Source organism: Scleropages formosus, chromosome 22 (assembly GCF_900964775.1).
Source record: "Scleropages formosus chromosome 22, fSclFor1.1, whole genome shotgun sequence".
In the NCBI taxonomy this organism is placed as follows: domain Eukaryota; kingdom Metazoa; phylum Chordata; class Actinopteri; order Osteoglossiformes; family Osteoglossidae; genus Scleropages; species Scleropages formosus.
In genome coordinates, this window is record NC_041827.1 from 9,239,501 (window position 1) to 9,255,111 (window position 15,611).

The window sequence follows — 15,611 nt, forward strand, 5'->3', positions numbered from 1 at the left end:
GAAGGTGGTGGGATTCAAACATAGCTCCTTCTTGTGCAATGCAGAGCTTTAACCAGCTCTAAGAACTGCATTACCTGTTGCCCCACCAACTGAAGCATACTGTACCTAAGTGATCAAATTTATTCTTGTATGAAAACAATAAGAACATGCAGTTTTAATCAGCGAACAAGTTTGTGGCAAATTTGTGCTTCTGCAAGCCTGAGTTTGATCCGCACATCCAGGCTACAGTTTTATACTCTACAGAAAAGCACCTATTAATTACAGTCTCTTAATGTGGTACTTAAGGGTTTTACAAATTAAAGGACAGAAAATGCTCATCTTTTCTAAAACTAATCTTCATTTGCTATGATCAATATTTAAAAAAAAAAAAAGAACAGTACACAACTGACAAAATATTTATTATTCTAATAGAAAATCCAGCTTCAAAACTTAACAGCCGTTAAATAAATTTGATCTAAAAATATATTAAAACAATGATTACACACAACTACAGTTTAATTAATGCACAGAACCAAGCCTGATCTGTCATACCGAGCATCAGCAATTAAATCACTGAATACGAACAAATATTTTTAAAAAGCACAACCAAGCTTTAAAAAAAAAAAAGAAAAAACTTTACAGATTCTATGGATTGTTAAAAGTGAGAGAATTCAAACAAGTTCAAAAGCATCTATTACCATGAACCACAAGGTCAGAAGCAATACTGTCCCTACTATTTTTTTCTTCCACACCCAGAGCACAAATTCAAAATTCCAGTAGAAAAAATAACAACAATTCCAGTTGTAAGGAAAGATTTTTAACCTTCATACAATTTCATAAGAAACACGGAGCATTCAAATGATGCCCTTAAGCTGAATCGAATATATCTGGTTTAAGACTTGAAACTGAAGATGGTTTTTTTTTGGTACTGAATACTAAAACACCCAGATGTGGTGTCAATTTGTGCATTTGTGAGCCACACTCCACTTTGTGCTAACAGCAATGATGGTCATATAAATACCACTAATACTTTTCAAAAAAATATATAGCTAGATGTTGGATCACTTCGATTAAAAGCATACTTGATCGCATCAAATTTACAGTATTGATAACTGTGTATTTTCCAGCTGTGGCCCACATGATTTAATCAGGCCCGGAAGCACGATCATGTGGGCTTCACGATACGAAATCACCACCGTGTTTTTCAGAATGCTGTAGAGATAACGCTACAAAGTACAGACGTTATTTGAAAAATGAAAATCAAACGACAAATACTGTTTATTACACCTAGTTGTGGCTGTTAAATTTGCGCACTGATGCTGTTGTAGCAACAAGTACATATCTCCCAATAAACAAGTATTTGAACAACTGCTTGGGAATTAGCTAAAGCCAAACATTTAAGAATAAAACCATAAAAAAAACAAACACCACGACAATAAAAGCTTCATAGAGACTTTTTTGATTCTTTGGGTCTTCGGCCTACTTTAACAAATTGCAAACACAAATAGGTCATGTACTCAGCTCTATTACCCTTTTTTGGTCACATAACTCTGCACTGTTATGTACAGTGCTTTGTAGTAACTTAAAGTTTTAAATTTGTGCGATTAATTTTAACAGAAGAGGTCACATTTGGTGAAGATGTGTTTTATTTATTTATTTATTTTTTTTTAAGTGTGTTTAATACGTTTTCCTACCCTTGTGCTGATCATCTTCACAAATGTATTACATTAATTGCAGCTTTAACATCTGCAATTTCAGTCCTTCATTTATATGACGTTAATGCTTCACACATCGAACAAATAATATACATCAGATCAAAAAGAAACACAAACTACAGAATGCGAATAGAGCAACAGTAATAAGCGGGATGATGGGTACCGTACCATGCCCTTAATAGACAAACAAAAGTGGTTTAAGCAACAGCTGGGGTCAGGGCCTCCAACTGGCTGGAAGCGAACAGAACGTATTTGTGACAAATGCAAACGCGGACTGAAATCTTTTGCATAATCTAAAGATGGCCCTTGTCAGAGTCCTCCATAAAACAAACCTGGTGCTCGCAAAGGACTGTGAAATGAAGGCCAAGTCTAAAAGGAGACTTATTTCTCACCAGCTTCATGCACATCCCACAAGCAGTCTTGCTTAGCAGGAATCAACGATTGGTGATTTTTTTTATACCCTATAGCCACTGAGCAGGTCTGTTTCCTCGAAAAGGGAAAAGAATACATTTCCCTGTAGTCACTTGAATGAAAGCCCACCCAGCTCTGCTAGCGCCTTGCACTCCGTGTACTACTGGCCCCCAGAGGTTCTAGTCTTTTCTCACTGTGACTTTCACTCGATGCCAAGCGTTGCTCAGGACACCCCGCAGATTCCATACGGGTGCCATGGTGTCTGGCTGCACGTTGTAGCTGTTGTCCACTGCCTTGCAAACGATCTCTAGCTCCTGTGTCTCAGCAGGCAGGGGGACGGTGAGCTCCCACAGCTTCCACGCCCAGGCTCGACCTGGGGGTGGCGACGTAGCAGCCTCTTGGCCCTCTTCTGCTCCTCCTAGTGTGGCCACGTTCCAGGTCTTGCCGCCATCCAGGGACACATCGACCCGAATCACTTCCCTGCCACCGCCACTCCAAGCGTATCCCTTCACAGTCAGTTCCCCCTTACTGCAGCTCACCGTGCTGCCTTGTGCTGGCTGGGTGATGGCAGACTGCACTGGCAGCTCCTGGATGGCCGGGGCTGACTTGTAGTCCACTGTGTCCCAGTCGGTTCCAGGGCTGAAGCCTTTGTAGTCATTCTGCTGCCAGTGGCTGCTGCTCTCCTCCTCGCTCACCACAATCTTAGCCAGCCATTTGACATTGCGTGCCCCAACTGTACCGGGCACCACCACCCTCACCGGGTAACCGTGGTCTCGAGGGAGCTCTTCTCCATTCATCTCATACGCCAGCAGCACATCCCCTTCCTCGCTCATGGCCTTTCTTATAGGAATTGATGCGCCATATGTGGTACCTGTGACGTCATGGTCCAGTCCCTCAAACTGAACGTGCTGGAATTTGCTTCCTGGCTTGTACCCAGCCTCTAGTAGCACATCCCTGAGCCGGGCTCCCGCCCATGTGGCATTGCTGATGGCCGCAATCCCCCAGTTGAGGCCCTTCACCTGCTTTACCTGGTTCATTTCCAACCGGCGGTTTCCTGCACACTGCAGGGTAGCGGTCACAGTGTGCTTAGGGAAGTTGGACTTCAAGTCTGCCAGGGACAGTGACACTGGCCCTTTTGGTAGCCCCTGGATCTCCAACCGGTAGGTGCCGGGGTCCACTCTGGGCACAGGTAGGTGGTTACGTTTGAAAAAGAAGGCAGAGGGCGTGATGTAGGTGTCTGTCAGGATCTCCGATGGCGGCTCAGCATTAAAAGGCTTCTGGCTGTTAACTCTCAGCGCAGGGTGCCTGGGTGGGTCGTCGGCGTAAGGGTCTGTGGCGCTATCAGCCTGCTCGCGCTCCTCCGGACTGAGCTCTCCCACTTTGTACTCAGACAGAATTTCTAGCACATGGCCCTGGTTGTGCACAGCATACAGCGCCCAGAAAGGCTCTAGAGCACCACCAGCTGCCAGCAGGATCTTTTCTCCCCCAGGGTGTAAGGCTACAAACTCGGTGATGTCATAAACCCCACCTTTGTATGTGACCCATACACCTTCGGCAAGGGAGCAGTGTTTGGCCACCTCCTCCTGTGTGTACACTGGCAGAGAGGGAGATCCCCCTTTGGACTCGACTGGGGTGGCTGCTTTTTCAGCCTGGAAAGGAAGATATGAATGTTATGTAAATAAACTGAAAGCGACCCGGTGCTTGAAATTACACAGCTCTGTAAGACAAATCGCCGACTGGAGATCTTAATGTGAACACACTTCAGTTTACTATGTACCCTCTGTACAGGCATCATGCTGGGAAGGGACCAGGCAACAAAGCTACTTAAACTATTGTTTCTGTTATCCCTGTGCCGTTTTGGGCCATAGTCCAATTCAATTCAATTCATTTTTATAGAGCGCTCTTCTCACGCAGCGACACAGAGCGCTTGAACACAAGCATAAGGCATGAAATGAAGACATTAGAACAAAGAAACAAAGAAGACAGTTGAATACAGGCTAGTGTAAATACAATAAATAGCGTAACTACTAAGGTATTAAAATACTCACGTAAATAGCGTAAATACAGACTATTTCCCAATACAATAAAACACCTTTTAAAGAAAAGGAATGCAGTTCTTGTGAAAACAGGGAACACCTGCCATTTGTCCACACAGACTACAGTGTTGCATAATAACAAGGATTTAAAGAGCTCCAAAAACGTGATTTACAGTCTTTCTAAAGCAGAAGGCTCTTTGCTAAAAGACGGTCATACGATAACAAAATTTCAGCAGATGTGAAAACATGTGAAGGTATCTTTACTGACAGGCCGATTTAAAATACAGAGGGCAAAATTTTGTAATGACGTTATCCAAAAAAGTTGCATCATTAGACAGAATAGCTGGCACACGCCAACAGATCTGCAGTATTTCTGAGAAAGTGATCAAAAGTATGTCGCCATGGCAACTCTCCTGGATGATGCTAAATTTGTAGCTGCCAGCAAAGCATTCTGATGAAGCAGAAGGTAACTTATGGAAATCATTTGTTAAAATCAGTCAGTATGAAAGCCAAGACCCCATGAAACGGCAATCCTGTGGAATTTTGCCAGATTTCTATGACGGTCCACCCACAGTAGAGCCAGCTTTTGGGGAATGTGGTCCCCGGGAAAAGGAGCTCAGCAGTAAGTAATGACAGTACACTCGTGTGACACGGTGGGGCGCTATCGATCAGTATTTTTCCTCATGCACGTGGTCTCTTGCTGCTGGAAGATTTTTTTTCCTTACACTTTATTTCCAACAAAACCTTTATGAACTAATATAGCATAGTGAATTTTCATAAACCATCCACTTGGCTATACTACAGTGAATAGTCACATAAAACCTTCCCTTCCCCAGATGTGACCTATTCTGTTAAAATTAGAGTATTATAAATACTGTATTACTCAAAAGCCTCTGCATTGCAGTGTAAAGAAATTTTACAGTTAAATTATATATTTTTTTTTTTTTTCCCAGAACCGCTTGTCCCATACAGGGTCACGGGGAACCAGAGCCTACCCGGTAACACAGGGCATAAGGCCGGAGGGGGAAGGGGACACACCCAGGACGGGACGCCAGTCCGTCGCAAGGCACCCCAAGCGGGACTCGAACCCCAGACCCACCGGAGAGCAGGACTGTGGTCCAACCCACTGCGCCACCGCACCCCCACTCTAAATTATATTTCATAAGACTAATAAGATATGGTGAAGAGTAACATTCATTAGCTTGGACCCGTTAGGTATAAAGCGTAATACTCTGGTATGTTCATGCTTGTATATAAAGTTGAGTCCAAGTCAACTTTCAAGAAAGACACTGCTATACAATTCAGCAAAAAACGGTTAACCTTCAGACTTAGTGTAAAGTACCTGATTTTGATACAGCCCATATGAGAGCACAGCCCCACTCCCAGCCAAGAGTCCAGCCAAGAGGTGTTTCCAACTGAATGTGTGCTCATGGCCATGCGGTTCTGAGCGATGACGTCCACTATCGCTTCCGCTGCTCCGGCGACTACGCAGGCCTGATGCACACACAGAGAGGGGAGAAGCCAAATCCTGCAGCGACTGGAACCTGTGTAAAATACATGATTGTAAACTGCAATATTTCAGGCAACCTCTCGCGTTTGTCATTTATAGAATGCCTTTGTCCAAGATCACGTGCGACATGAGATTTGTTTGCAGGGTAATTTTGACCGGAGCTGTTCAGGGTAAGGACCAAGGAAATTCCTATTGCAAGGTCTCAGATCTAATCGCTACGCTGCCTGCTGCACATGTTATTTAATTTATGTGTATGATTCCTTTAAAATGTTTTTCAGCCTCACCAGTTTTCAATCACATTTATTATTCTTTCCCTTGTGCGTCAGCCAGGAGGCCTCAGAAGCAGTAGGAGTTCACTCTTCTTGTACACTGCCGTTCCAGGCTGAGCGCACTTCACACGAAGTAGAGCCAAATTTTAGCAAAATTAGAGCTGATTTACTGCACTGCATTGATAAAAAATGCATTTTGTAAGCTGTTTTCTATCGATAAGTATAAAGAAACCAACGCGGTAAAACGTGTGGCGGTGCGGTGGCACAGAGAGGTAGTGTTGCTGTCTCACAGTGCCTGGGTGGTGCGAGAGAACATGGGTTTGATCCCTGCTCAATGTGTGGAGTTTGCATGCGTCTGTGTGGGTTTCCTTTGGGTGCTCTGGTTTCCTCCCACAATCTAAAGACATGCTGTTCAGGTTCCCACAGAATGTGTGAGAGAGAGAGAGTGTTCCACTGATGTATGGATGAATGAATCAGTGTAAGAAGTGTATCTAGCAGTGTAAGTCACCTTGGTGAATAAGGTGTGTGGACTCATAACACTACATACAGTTCATTGGAAGTTGTTCTGAAGAAAAGCATCTGCCAAGTGGATAAATGTAAATGTAAAAGCCCAGTCTTTGCTCAGTGACAAGTAGCTGTGCTTCATCCATACCTGGGAGTCCTCAGAAGACCCAACCTTGCCAGTCGTCCACATTGCCTGAGGAACAGCATTGAAGCAATAAGCTGAAAGGGGGAGAAAACAGAAACAGGCATAAGAACAAGTCCTGATGGAGCGCAATCATTTTATCCTCATTAGCAAGTCAACATTTTGGTGTCCAAATATCGATAATAAATTAGAATCATGCATGTTGTGAAGTGTACTGTGTGTGTGACCAGGTGAAGAAGACACATACACACATCTTTCATTTCAACTCCTGCTGCTAGTCAGTGAATGGCGGGGTGCCTTCAGTTAATGACTAATAAAAGAAATAAATATACAGCATAATAGAAGTGCAAATAAAAATTCTTTTTGGTTTTGTTTCCAGAATGTGTTATTCCAGTTTGATGTACTTCAGCTAAAAGACATAATTAGGTTTAGTTACTACTTCTAAGTTATGCATTGAAGCAAGAAAATTATTATTATTCTGACACAACTAAGTAATATTTATAAACTATATTTAGCTACTCTACTGATGTATACCGGTCAATATGGTGGTTTGAGAAACTGACTATACTCAAGCTTCACATGTCTGCATCCACATCTCTCCTTCGGTTGATGTAATGCACTTTTGTATTATTCTGAGAGGTACTTCATTTGGGAGAAACAACATGATTAAGTGCAAGTATTTCACGTTAATTCTAGCTAATTTACTGTATACCTTGTATGAACTGTCATTTTCAATTGTCACAATGAATACATATAAAAGTTATGGGTCCTGGGTGAAAGATATTCACTTGTATTTTCTTCACTTGTCCATTTTCAAAATTTGTTTTTCGAAGAGCAAATATCAGCTGTTTCCGTCTGCAGCTGGTAGCAAAACATTCAATCAGCATATGAGTGACACTGGATAACAATTACATTTATTCATTTAGCTGATGCTTTTTTAAAAAAAACTTTTAAAATTAACAGCTGGGTAATTTTAGTGGAGCAACTAGGGTAGGTACCTTAGTCAAGGGTATTACAGCAGCAGGCTGCTTCGAACCAGCAACCTTCAGAGCCCAAGGCAGCGGCTCTAACCACTCTACAATCAGCTGCCCCAACCACCCCCCAGCTAGTTCAACTGGCTTTCGCTGTCATCACCACTAGTGATAGAGAGTGCTGGTGATCAATAACAAGATGAAAAACACTGCACTGCAATGGGATAAATCAGTCATTAATCAGCACTGAATTTGAGATTACACATTTATATATAGTCATTTTAAATGTATTTCAATGTTCATGTAGCCCAAAGTTTATGAAAATGTTATGTCTTACAGTTTTTTTTTTACCACAGCTGAGATTTTTGTATAGCCTTCCCACTGAATAAACTGAGGTGTGTCTCAATGATTATATTTTTATTGCCTATACAGATAATAAAGCAAAAAGTGGCCATACGTTAATGAACGTTGCAACTGATGTTTCAAGTAAAGCACTGGCCTCCCATCCACAGTGTTCCCTGTCTCATACCTTATGCTTCTAGGATAGCCTCTGGAGCACGGTGGCCAAGCATGAGGCTAATAAAAACCAAATAAATAAGTCTTACAGATAATTCCTAAATGATCATCGTGTTTTCTGAGGATTTCACAAAATCTAGGCGGATTTATTAACAAACTGCATCACAAACAAACTTCCTGTCCCAAATGTGTTGACGATAGTGCTGGTACAAAACACACCATGTAATGTGACTTTTAATGTTGTGTTCAGCATCAATTTGTCTAATTTTAAGGAAACACTAAAATCCATTAGAAGGTTCTTCCTTGCAAATGACCAATTTGCTGAATACAGATTTTATAACTAACTAAAACCTATGCATGCAGGCTTGAGACTGTCCTCCCAGAAACCATCAAACCTGGTCAAACTGAATTCGTTACAACTGGATTTAGCTCCGATAACGTACGCCATGCCCTATATATGACAAACTTCCAGGCTGGAAAGCAAGAACCTGCTCTAATCATCTCTTGATGCCTAAAAAGCATTTCAGAGGGTACAATTGACTTTCTTATTTGCTGTCTTGGATAGACTGAAGTTGGGTAATAACTTTATGGACCTAATCAAGTTCTTACAATCAAACTCTTTGGAGCAAGTTAACATAGTTTCCGTGTTGGAAGAGGGTGCCGACAAGGCTGCCCCCTCTACCTCTTCCCTTACTCTTCACGCTAATGATTGAACCTTTGACGGAACCTACTGGCAGCAATGAAGACATATCCAATGTCAGGGTAGGTGAAGTGGACCCTTGCATTTTTCTATATGTTGATGATGTACTGTTTTACCGGAGTAACCCTGACACATCAGCCTACACGCGTACCACACAACTGCTCACCACTAATTAAGAAGCGTAAAGAGGACCTGTCTTTGTGCACCTCTTTACCTATTTCAATGTGTGGTACAATTAGTGTTGTCCAGGTGAGCGTTTTACCTCAGCTGCTGTACCTATTCCAAAATCCACACTCCTACTTGTTAAACTTTTTTTTTTTTTTTTTTAAATTAGGCACCTTGATCTCTAGATTCATCTGGAGCAATAAAAGGCCCAGGACTGGACTCTCCCAACTTGTTGACTTACAAAGGTGGGACTTCTGTACAATTATGAAATGTCACTATTGGGCTGCACAAATTAAACAAGTAATTGGTTCATCCAAAAATGTGATGACACTATTCTAGTTTGGAGAGATGTTAAGAGATACCAGGGAATCCTGAACAGTCTATCATTATGGTCTTATGGTGCTCCTAACCCAGACCTCCCCCCCCCCCTACACAGATTAGAGACAGAATTAAGAAAAGTTGAGATACACTTCATTACAGCAAACAACTTCAGGGCCATGAATTCTGCATTATACACCATTTTTATCAAGTGCTGCTACTGGCCCTTCTGATGCACTGAGGGAGGCTTGGGAACAGGGCTTGGACTTTTCCCATCCTTTAGTGACCATCAGTGGTCATGTATATGTACTGAAGTCTTCCCTGCCTGCACTCCCCCCCAGCATCCAGGACCAAAATGTCAAGCTCACGCACAGAATCTGCTTCACAGGATGTTTCCGGGGGACATCTCAACTGCGCTTTAAATACAAAGCCCCTCGGGGAACTCTGACACATTCGTTCTTGGCATGCGGACATATCTGCAATTTCTCGGTCATCATTATCAAGTAATCATGTTAAATTCTAAACAAAGCAAAAATAAGTATTTTGCCCCACCTACCATTTGGTCTTTATTTTTTTTACCAAGTTCTTCTATGTTCTATATTTTGGTTGGAGTGGGATTTCCATAGTACAGCTCATTCTGAGAACAAGGGTTCCTCCTATCAAATTACTACCTACAGTTTTACTCTACATGTGTTCCGAAGTATACTGCTCTGTCCTTGACAGCATGTTCCTCTACTCATCTGTATTCCCTTTTTTTTTTTTTTTTTTTTTTAACTCTTTTGACAGTGTTTCCAAAATTCACCAGTTATATGTAAGAAAGCGATATACCAAGATGAAATGCATTTATGTTTTATCACCATATAACATTTGTATACAAATAATATTCAGGCTACTCAGCAGGCCAGCTGTTTGAAACTACTACTTAAAGTATTTACTTAACAGTAAAAAATCATGTTAAAGTTCTCCCTTTCTGTGACTTTTTTAAATCTCTGGAAAACCTTACTTTGCAGAAGTATACTACAATGGGATATTTATATATGCAATATAAAAAAATAAATCAAGTTCAGCTAACAGAGTTTATTATAGCTGTATCAGACTGAATTTGGCCATATGTTTTTTTATTTCCCTGTATTAATTGTCAATGAGTGGCTGTAGCACATACTGGGTATTTTATTTTTTGCAGACATCAGGTCTCAAGGTCTCCAGATAAGGAAAGCAGTCAAAAGTTTATGCTCTTCCTGGGATAGATATTTACCACAGGTTCTTAAAGAGAATGAAGACTGGCTGAAGTCTTCAACTGCACCCTGACTTCAGTTGTCAGTGACACCTAGGGGGAGGCGGGAAACCAGCTGCTATGCAATAATTCAAAAAACCTCACGTGACAGTGGTCACCAACTCCTGTTGCTGGGGACCTTTGGCCAACCTGCCTGCCTTCGGGCCTCACTGCGTGAAACAACAGCAGCGACGTCACACTCTTCATACACCGATTGTTATCAGAAGCGGAGTTGTCTTTGTTAATTCAGAGACGTTTCACACTGAAAAATAAAATGTAAAAAAATTAATTTAAAAAAAATCACTGCAGCTGAAAGTTTTCTGAGCATTAAGGGAAACGTATATTAGTGCATGAACATAATAGCTTTTCCACCTAACTTTTTTTTATATAAACACTGTTTTTGAAAGATAATCTATTTTATATTCTTTGGGTCATTCTACTTACAAATAAATACTTTATTTTTAAGTATCAGATGAAGCATCTAAAAGTGCTTTATCATTTAACAAAGCAAATCCTTGCACATTTTGAGAGCAGCCAGAACAATATCTTTATATGACCCCCCATAACCAACCATAAAACAGATAGGAATGATGAATTACTCATTCTTAAGCAGTTGACAATATCTCTCTTAACTGATAACAACTAAAACAGCCCTGATAACATGAGCAATAATAGCTAAAAACTAGTGGCTTCAGTATCTTACACTGATTTCAAGCAGTAGTGATAGCGTGGGCTCTATACTGGCTCCACACTCACATTCCTACAAAGAAGCCATTGTACCAAAAGGTCTTGGTTTGTTTCGAATGAGTGAACCAAAATGATATATGGATATTTATTTAACTTCATTTGGTTGGAAGTTTGAGGTTTTGAGGGTTGGGTTTCAGATCGCAAACCCATACAGGCAATCACAAATCCTGTACATTTATTATTAAACTAAGAATCACGTCTGCAACTACGTCTGTCTTTCTCATAATTGTATTTTCTATGAGATGTACGTTGCTTTGCAGAAAAATGTCAGCTGAACGAACAAACGTAAATGTATTTATTCACTGAGCTGATGCTTTTCTTCAAAGCAACTTACAATGTTAAAATACCCCTAATTATTTGCCAATTTATATGACTGAGTAATTTTACTGGAGCAATTCAGGGTAAGTGCCTTGTGTAAGGGTACTGCAGCTGGAGGTGGGATTCGAACCAGTGACCTTTGGGTCCAAAAACAGCAGCTCTAATCACTATACTACCAGCTCTTACTGTTCCACCATCCCACAGAATAGTCATATATTTTACAACAGTACAAGAAAGAATGAGCAATAAAACATTTATAAAAATGGATTTTTACGAGAACCTACCTATTTTAGGTGCTTGATCATGATTTAATGCGCTTCTCCACTTATCAACAATGTAAACTTATTTACAGTATGTATATGAAGTATTGTGTCTTATTGTTGAAAAACTTACCCCCCATAAAGTTTATTTTCAGTAGACATATATGACCTGAAACTTTGTACACCTGTTATTCATTTCGTCTTGGGCCTGACTCTGGAAGATGAGGAACCGGTTTTAAGACCTCAGGATTTAAGATTCCTATGAAATTACCTGCAGGTTTGGCATAAAACGAGAACGTTTCACGTTCCTTTTGCGGGAGGCCGTCAAATAACCCTAATTTAGCAAGTTTATCAGCACGATCCGACGCTGCATCATTTTCCACGCAAAATGTTTATTTTTTTATAATCTTATTTATCTGTATATTACACACAGCAGGCTCGCTGATGTTCAGACGTCAAACAAAGACAGTCACGCGATGTCGGTGCCGGAGGCTCCTATTGAAAAGCACCCCCCACCCCGCTGGGCAGGAGCGACACGCACGGACCGCGCTTCACTTCCACACGCGACTGGAGCGCGTGAGCCGAACCTACGGTCACCGCCGCAACCCAACGCTCTTGCTAGAACGTTCCGTGACGCGCAATGCGATCGCTGCACCCATTTCGCCCGCCCTGTGCTTAAAATACGTTTATAAGATAAGTAACTCACAGTCGGTGCCTTTCTTTTCGGTGGCTGTGCTGCCAAATTCCGCGGCGGGGATCTGGGGGGCCAGTTTAGAGGCCGAGCCGCTGACCGATCACGCATGTGGGGGGGGATGGTGGTGGTGACCGTAGTGGTGTAGGAGGAGGAGGAGGAGGAGGAGACTGTTGCGACTCGTCCTTTCCCAGCACTACTGTCTGAGTGTGTTGAGCGCGAGATGGGAAGCACCCGCGCACGACGCGAGCCCGTGCCAACCAATGTTAGGCTGCGCTTCGCTTCGCTTCGCCTCCCCCGTCGCGTCTGTGGCTCTCGGCGCCAGTCTAATGGTCGCTCTGACAGGGAGAGCCGCCGGGCACATCGCATTGCTAATACGGGATAACACCCTGAGGGCGCTAACACAAACAGTAGTAGCCATGATTGTGCAGCTCTGCAGTCAGATGATCACCTTTCTTCGCGTGTAAGCGTTCCGTGGTCAGTTCCTTTTGCAGTGACTGTAATTATTAACACGAAAAGGAGCAAAAGCCGATGGTGGAAAAACGAAGTACCGGTTTGTCACTGTGTACAAATGTAGCGATCTATGGTAAGCGACCATGAATACAAGTGTTTCCATGTGCATGATATTATTGACGCGTACGCAACAACAACAAAAAATACAAATATGAGGGTATGCGAGCAGTGAGTTGCGTATGATCCGTTGGCTGGAAGGAGCTCCTGATCCGATCCGTCCCAGAGCGGGCGGTCGCTCCACGTCACGTGGTTCTCGTCTCATTCACCGTTATTGACAAGTTGATCGAATCAATGAACTCCAGAATTCAAATCAAGTTTATTTGCAGTTTTTAAAATATAACTTGATCCCTTACATGCCAGGAAGTTGGGAAGAAAGAGGACAAAATCGAGTTGCCGATAACTGGAAACTCCAGCTGTAGCAGGATGTGCTGGGATTTATGTGCAATTGTTCACTATTGGAAATTGCTTTTATATTATTGCATTTGTGTGCTATAGACTTACATATTAATATGCTGTATGTGGGTCGATGGTGGAGCCTTGACAATATCATATGGCAATCTTAAAATGAAGAAACCAGTGTACTCATATCTTTTAGTATTGGTAGAGGGTGGATTGTAGACATGTTAAACTAATGTTATATTAATTTTCTTGTTCAAATAGGTGGTTCTCTGAAAATTGCTAAAAAAGTTTGTTCATCTAGGTTAATGGACATTAGCTACATTTTATCTGTATATTTTGCGGTTGTGAAGATTGAAATGCATTCTGAAATGTAACCCTTTCAGATTTTGTGTGCACGTAGGTCTGTAATCATTTAATGCACTTCTTCCAGTTATCAGATGATAGCATGACCGTTCTGCACTTTTGGTAATGGAAAATACTTAATTCCTCTCTTGTTCTTAAAATTCTTAGATTTAACTTCATGTCCACATCATACTGATCTTTCAGCAGTAAACAGAATGTCAGCAGGTTTGAGTCAAACATTTACACATGCTGGGCCAAAATACATGTTCTCACACACACACACACACACACACATTTTCAATGCAGGTTAATACAATTCCGCAGAGTAAACAATATGACTCTTATGTAATTGTCCTCAATACATAATTTTCCAGCGAAGTCTTTGGGTAATGTATAAAATGATTACCAGAGGAATATGATTAAGTAAATGTGTCAGAAATGATAACATACAGAATATTAATTTGGTTGAATCATCTGTGTACCTGATGATGTTTCCATCAAGCTATAGAACATATGTAAATGATATGTCAGTAAAACTTTGTAAACGTTTTAAAAATGCAGTTTCTGTCACAATGTTTGATCCAAATTCTGGATAGAATTTTACCAGGGACTTTTTGAATGTTTTTTCAGTGAAAGCATGTTGATTTAGGTTTTTAATACATTACCTTTTATGTCCCCCTCTCACAGAACAAGTTTTTATACAATATTCTGAGAAAAGTTAAATGGTTACTGGCAACATAATGGGCTTGAAAACTGGTTCAATTAAAGGGCCATACAAGACAAATAGCAAAGTGGATGGATAATAGAGTTAAGTGTGTATTTCATTAAACATTACCTATTTCTTCCCAAATATGTTATACTGAAACTCTGAATTTTTGTGTGTTACACTTTTCTATATATTTACATGTTAAAGCGTTATGGACTTGTCAAACTTTGACACACATCAGTCATTTTAAAAAATGACCTTCATCTGGGGTCTCAGAAATCATTTGTAAACACTTCAGTGTACATATTTAACTTAAAATACAAATGCACCATATCTACAGATAGCTAAAGATTTCATAACGTATATGATCCCAGCTATAAAAACATTACTGATGTATACCTTGAAATGATGTATACTACATTCTTTCAGTAATCTAACCAAGTTTGAAGAGGTTATATTACAACATTAAATAAATATACATAACTTTGCCTCCTAGTCATTGTAAATAGTGTATTTCTGAGACTATTTGGTTGTCCTTCATAACATGGGACATCTTGCACTGTTGCATAATCCAAAGACTCATTCTTTCTCCTGCCAGTGGATGAATAAAAACTCTTACTCACCTGGTATTCAAGACAAATTGTGCAAATGTGTAGAAGACAAATACGCCGTGAAGTACAGATAAAATTATGTATGCAATCCAAACAAAGATCATAACAGACATTTCAAGATCAAAGAATGTGTTTTATGATGTTTTAGCATAAATTCTATACATTTAAACTGTACTATAGATTTGATTCTGCAGATATGTAGTTTTTAGGCACAGATATTGTAGAATGGTGGGAAGGTATTGTCACTTTCAGAAGATATAAGAATAAGGTCACTTTATTCTAGCATGCTGCATTATAAGAACAAAGTTGGCAGTATATTTCCTTAAGGATGATTAGGATGTACAGTGAGTCAAATTAAGGCCAACAATTTTAAAAAATGCCAGGGCGATGTTAGGGGAAAGGGTGTGTTTTCTCCTAGGCTCTTACAATGCATAGTATATGAGTAGAAGGGTGTCCCATGGTTCTGTGGCTGGGACACTGAACAAAAGAATTCCCCTTTGAGTAGAATCTCATTT

The 15,611-nt window shown here is 40.9% G+C and overlaps 1 protein-coding gene across 2 annotated transcripts; it reads right to left on the reverse strand.

The window, feature by feature from the left end:
* Positions 1 to 396: 396 nt before the first annotated feature.
* Positions 397 to 13,232, reverse strand: suox (sulfite oxidase). 2 transcript variants are annotated; one of them, XM_018725205.2, is made up of 5 exons: positions 12,541 to 12,614; positions 10,615 to 10,771; positions 6,573 to 6,643; positions 5,484 to 5,685; positions 397 to 3,754 (listed from the first exon to the last, which is right to left on the reverse strand). In XM_018725205.2, the coding sequence occupies exons 2-5, from the start codon at positions 10,714 to 10,716 to the stop codon at positions 2,285 to 2,287; spliced, it is 1,845 nt and encodes a 614-aa protein (XP_018580721.2). In that variant the 5' UTR covers positions 10,717 to 10,771; positions 12,541 to 12,614; the 3' UTR covers positions 397 to 2,284. The 2 variants fall into 2 exon arrangements, with proteins under 2 accessions (XP_018580721.2, XP_029103807.1); XM_029247974.1 differs by lacking the exon at positions 10,615 to 10,771 and having other exon boundaries at positions 12,541 to 13,232.
* Between the last annotated feature and the right edge of the window lie 2,379 nt (positions 13,233 to 15,611).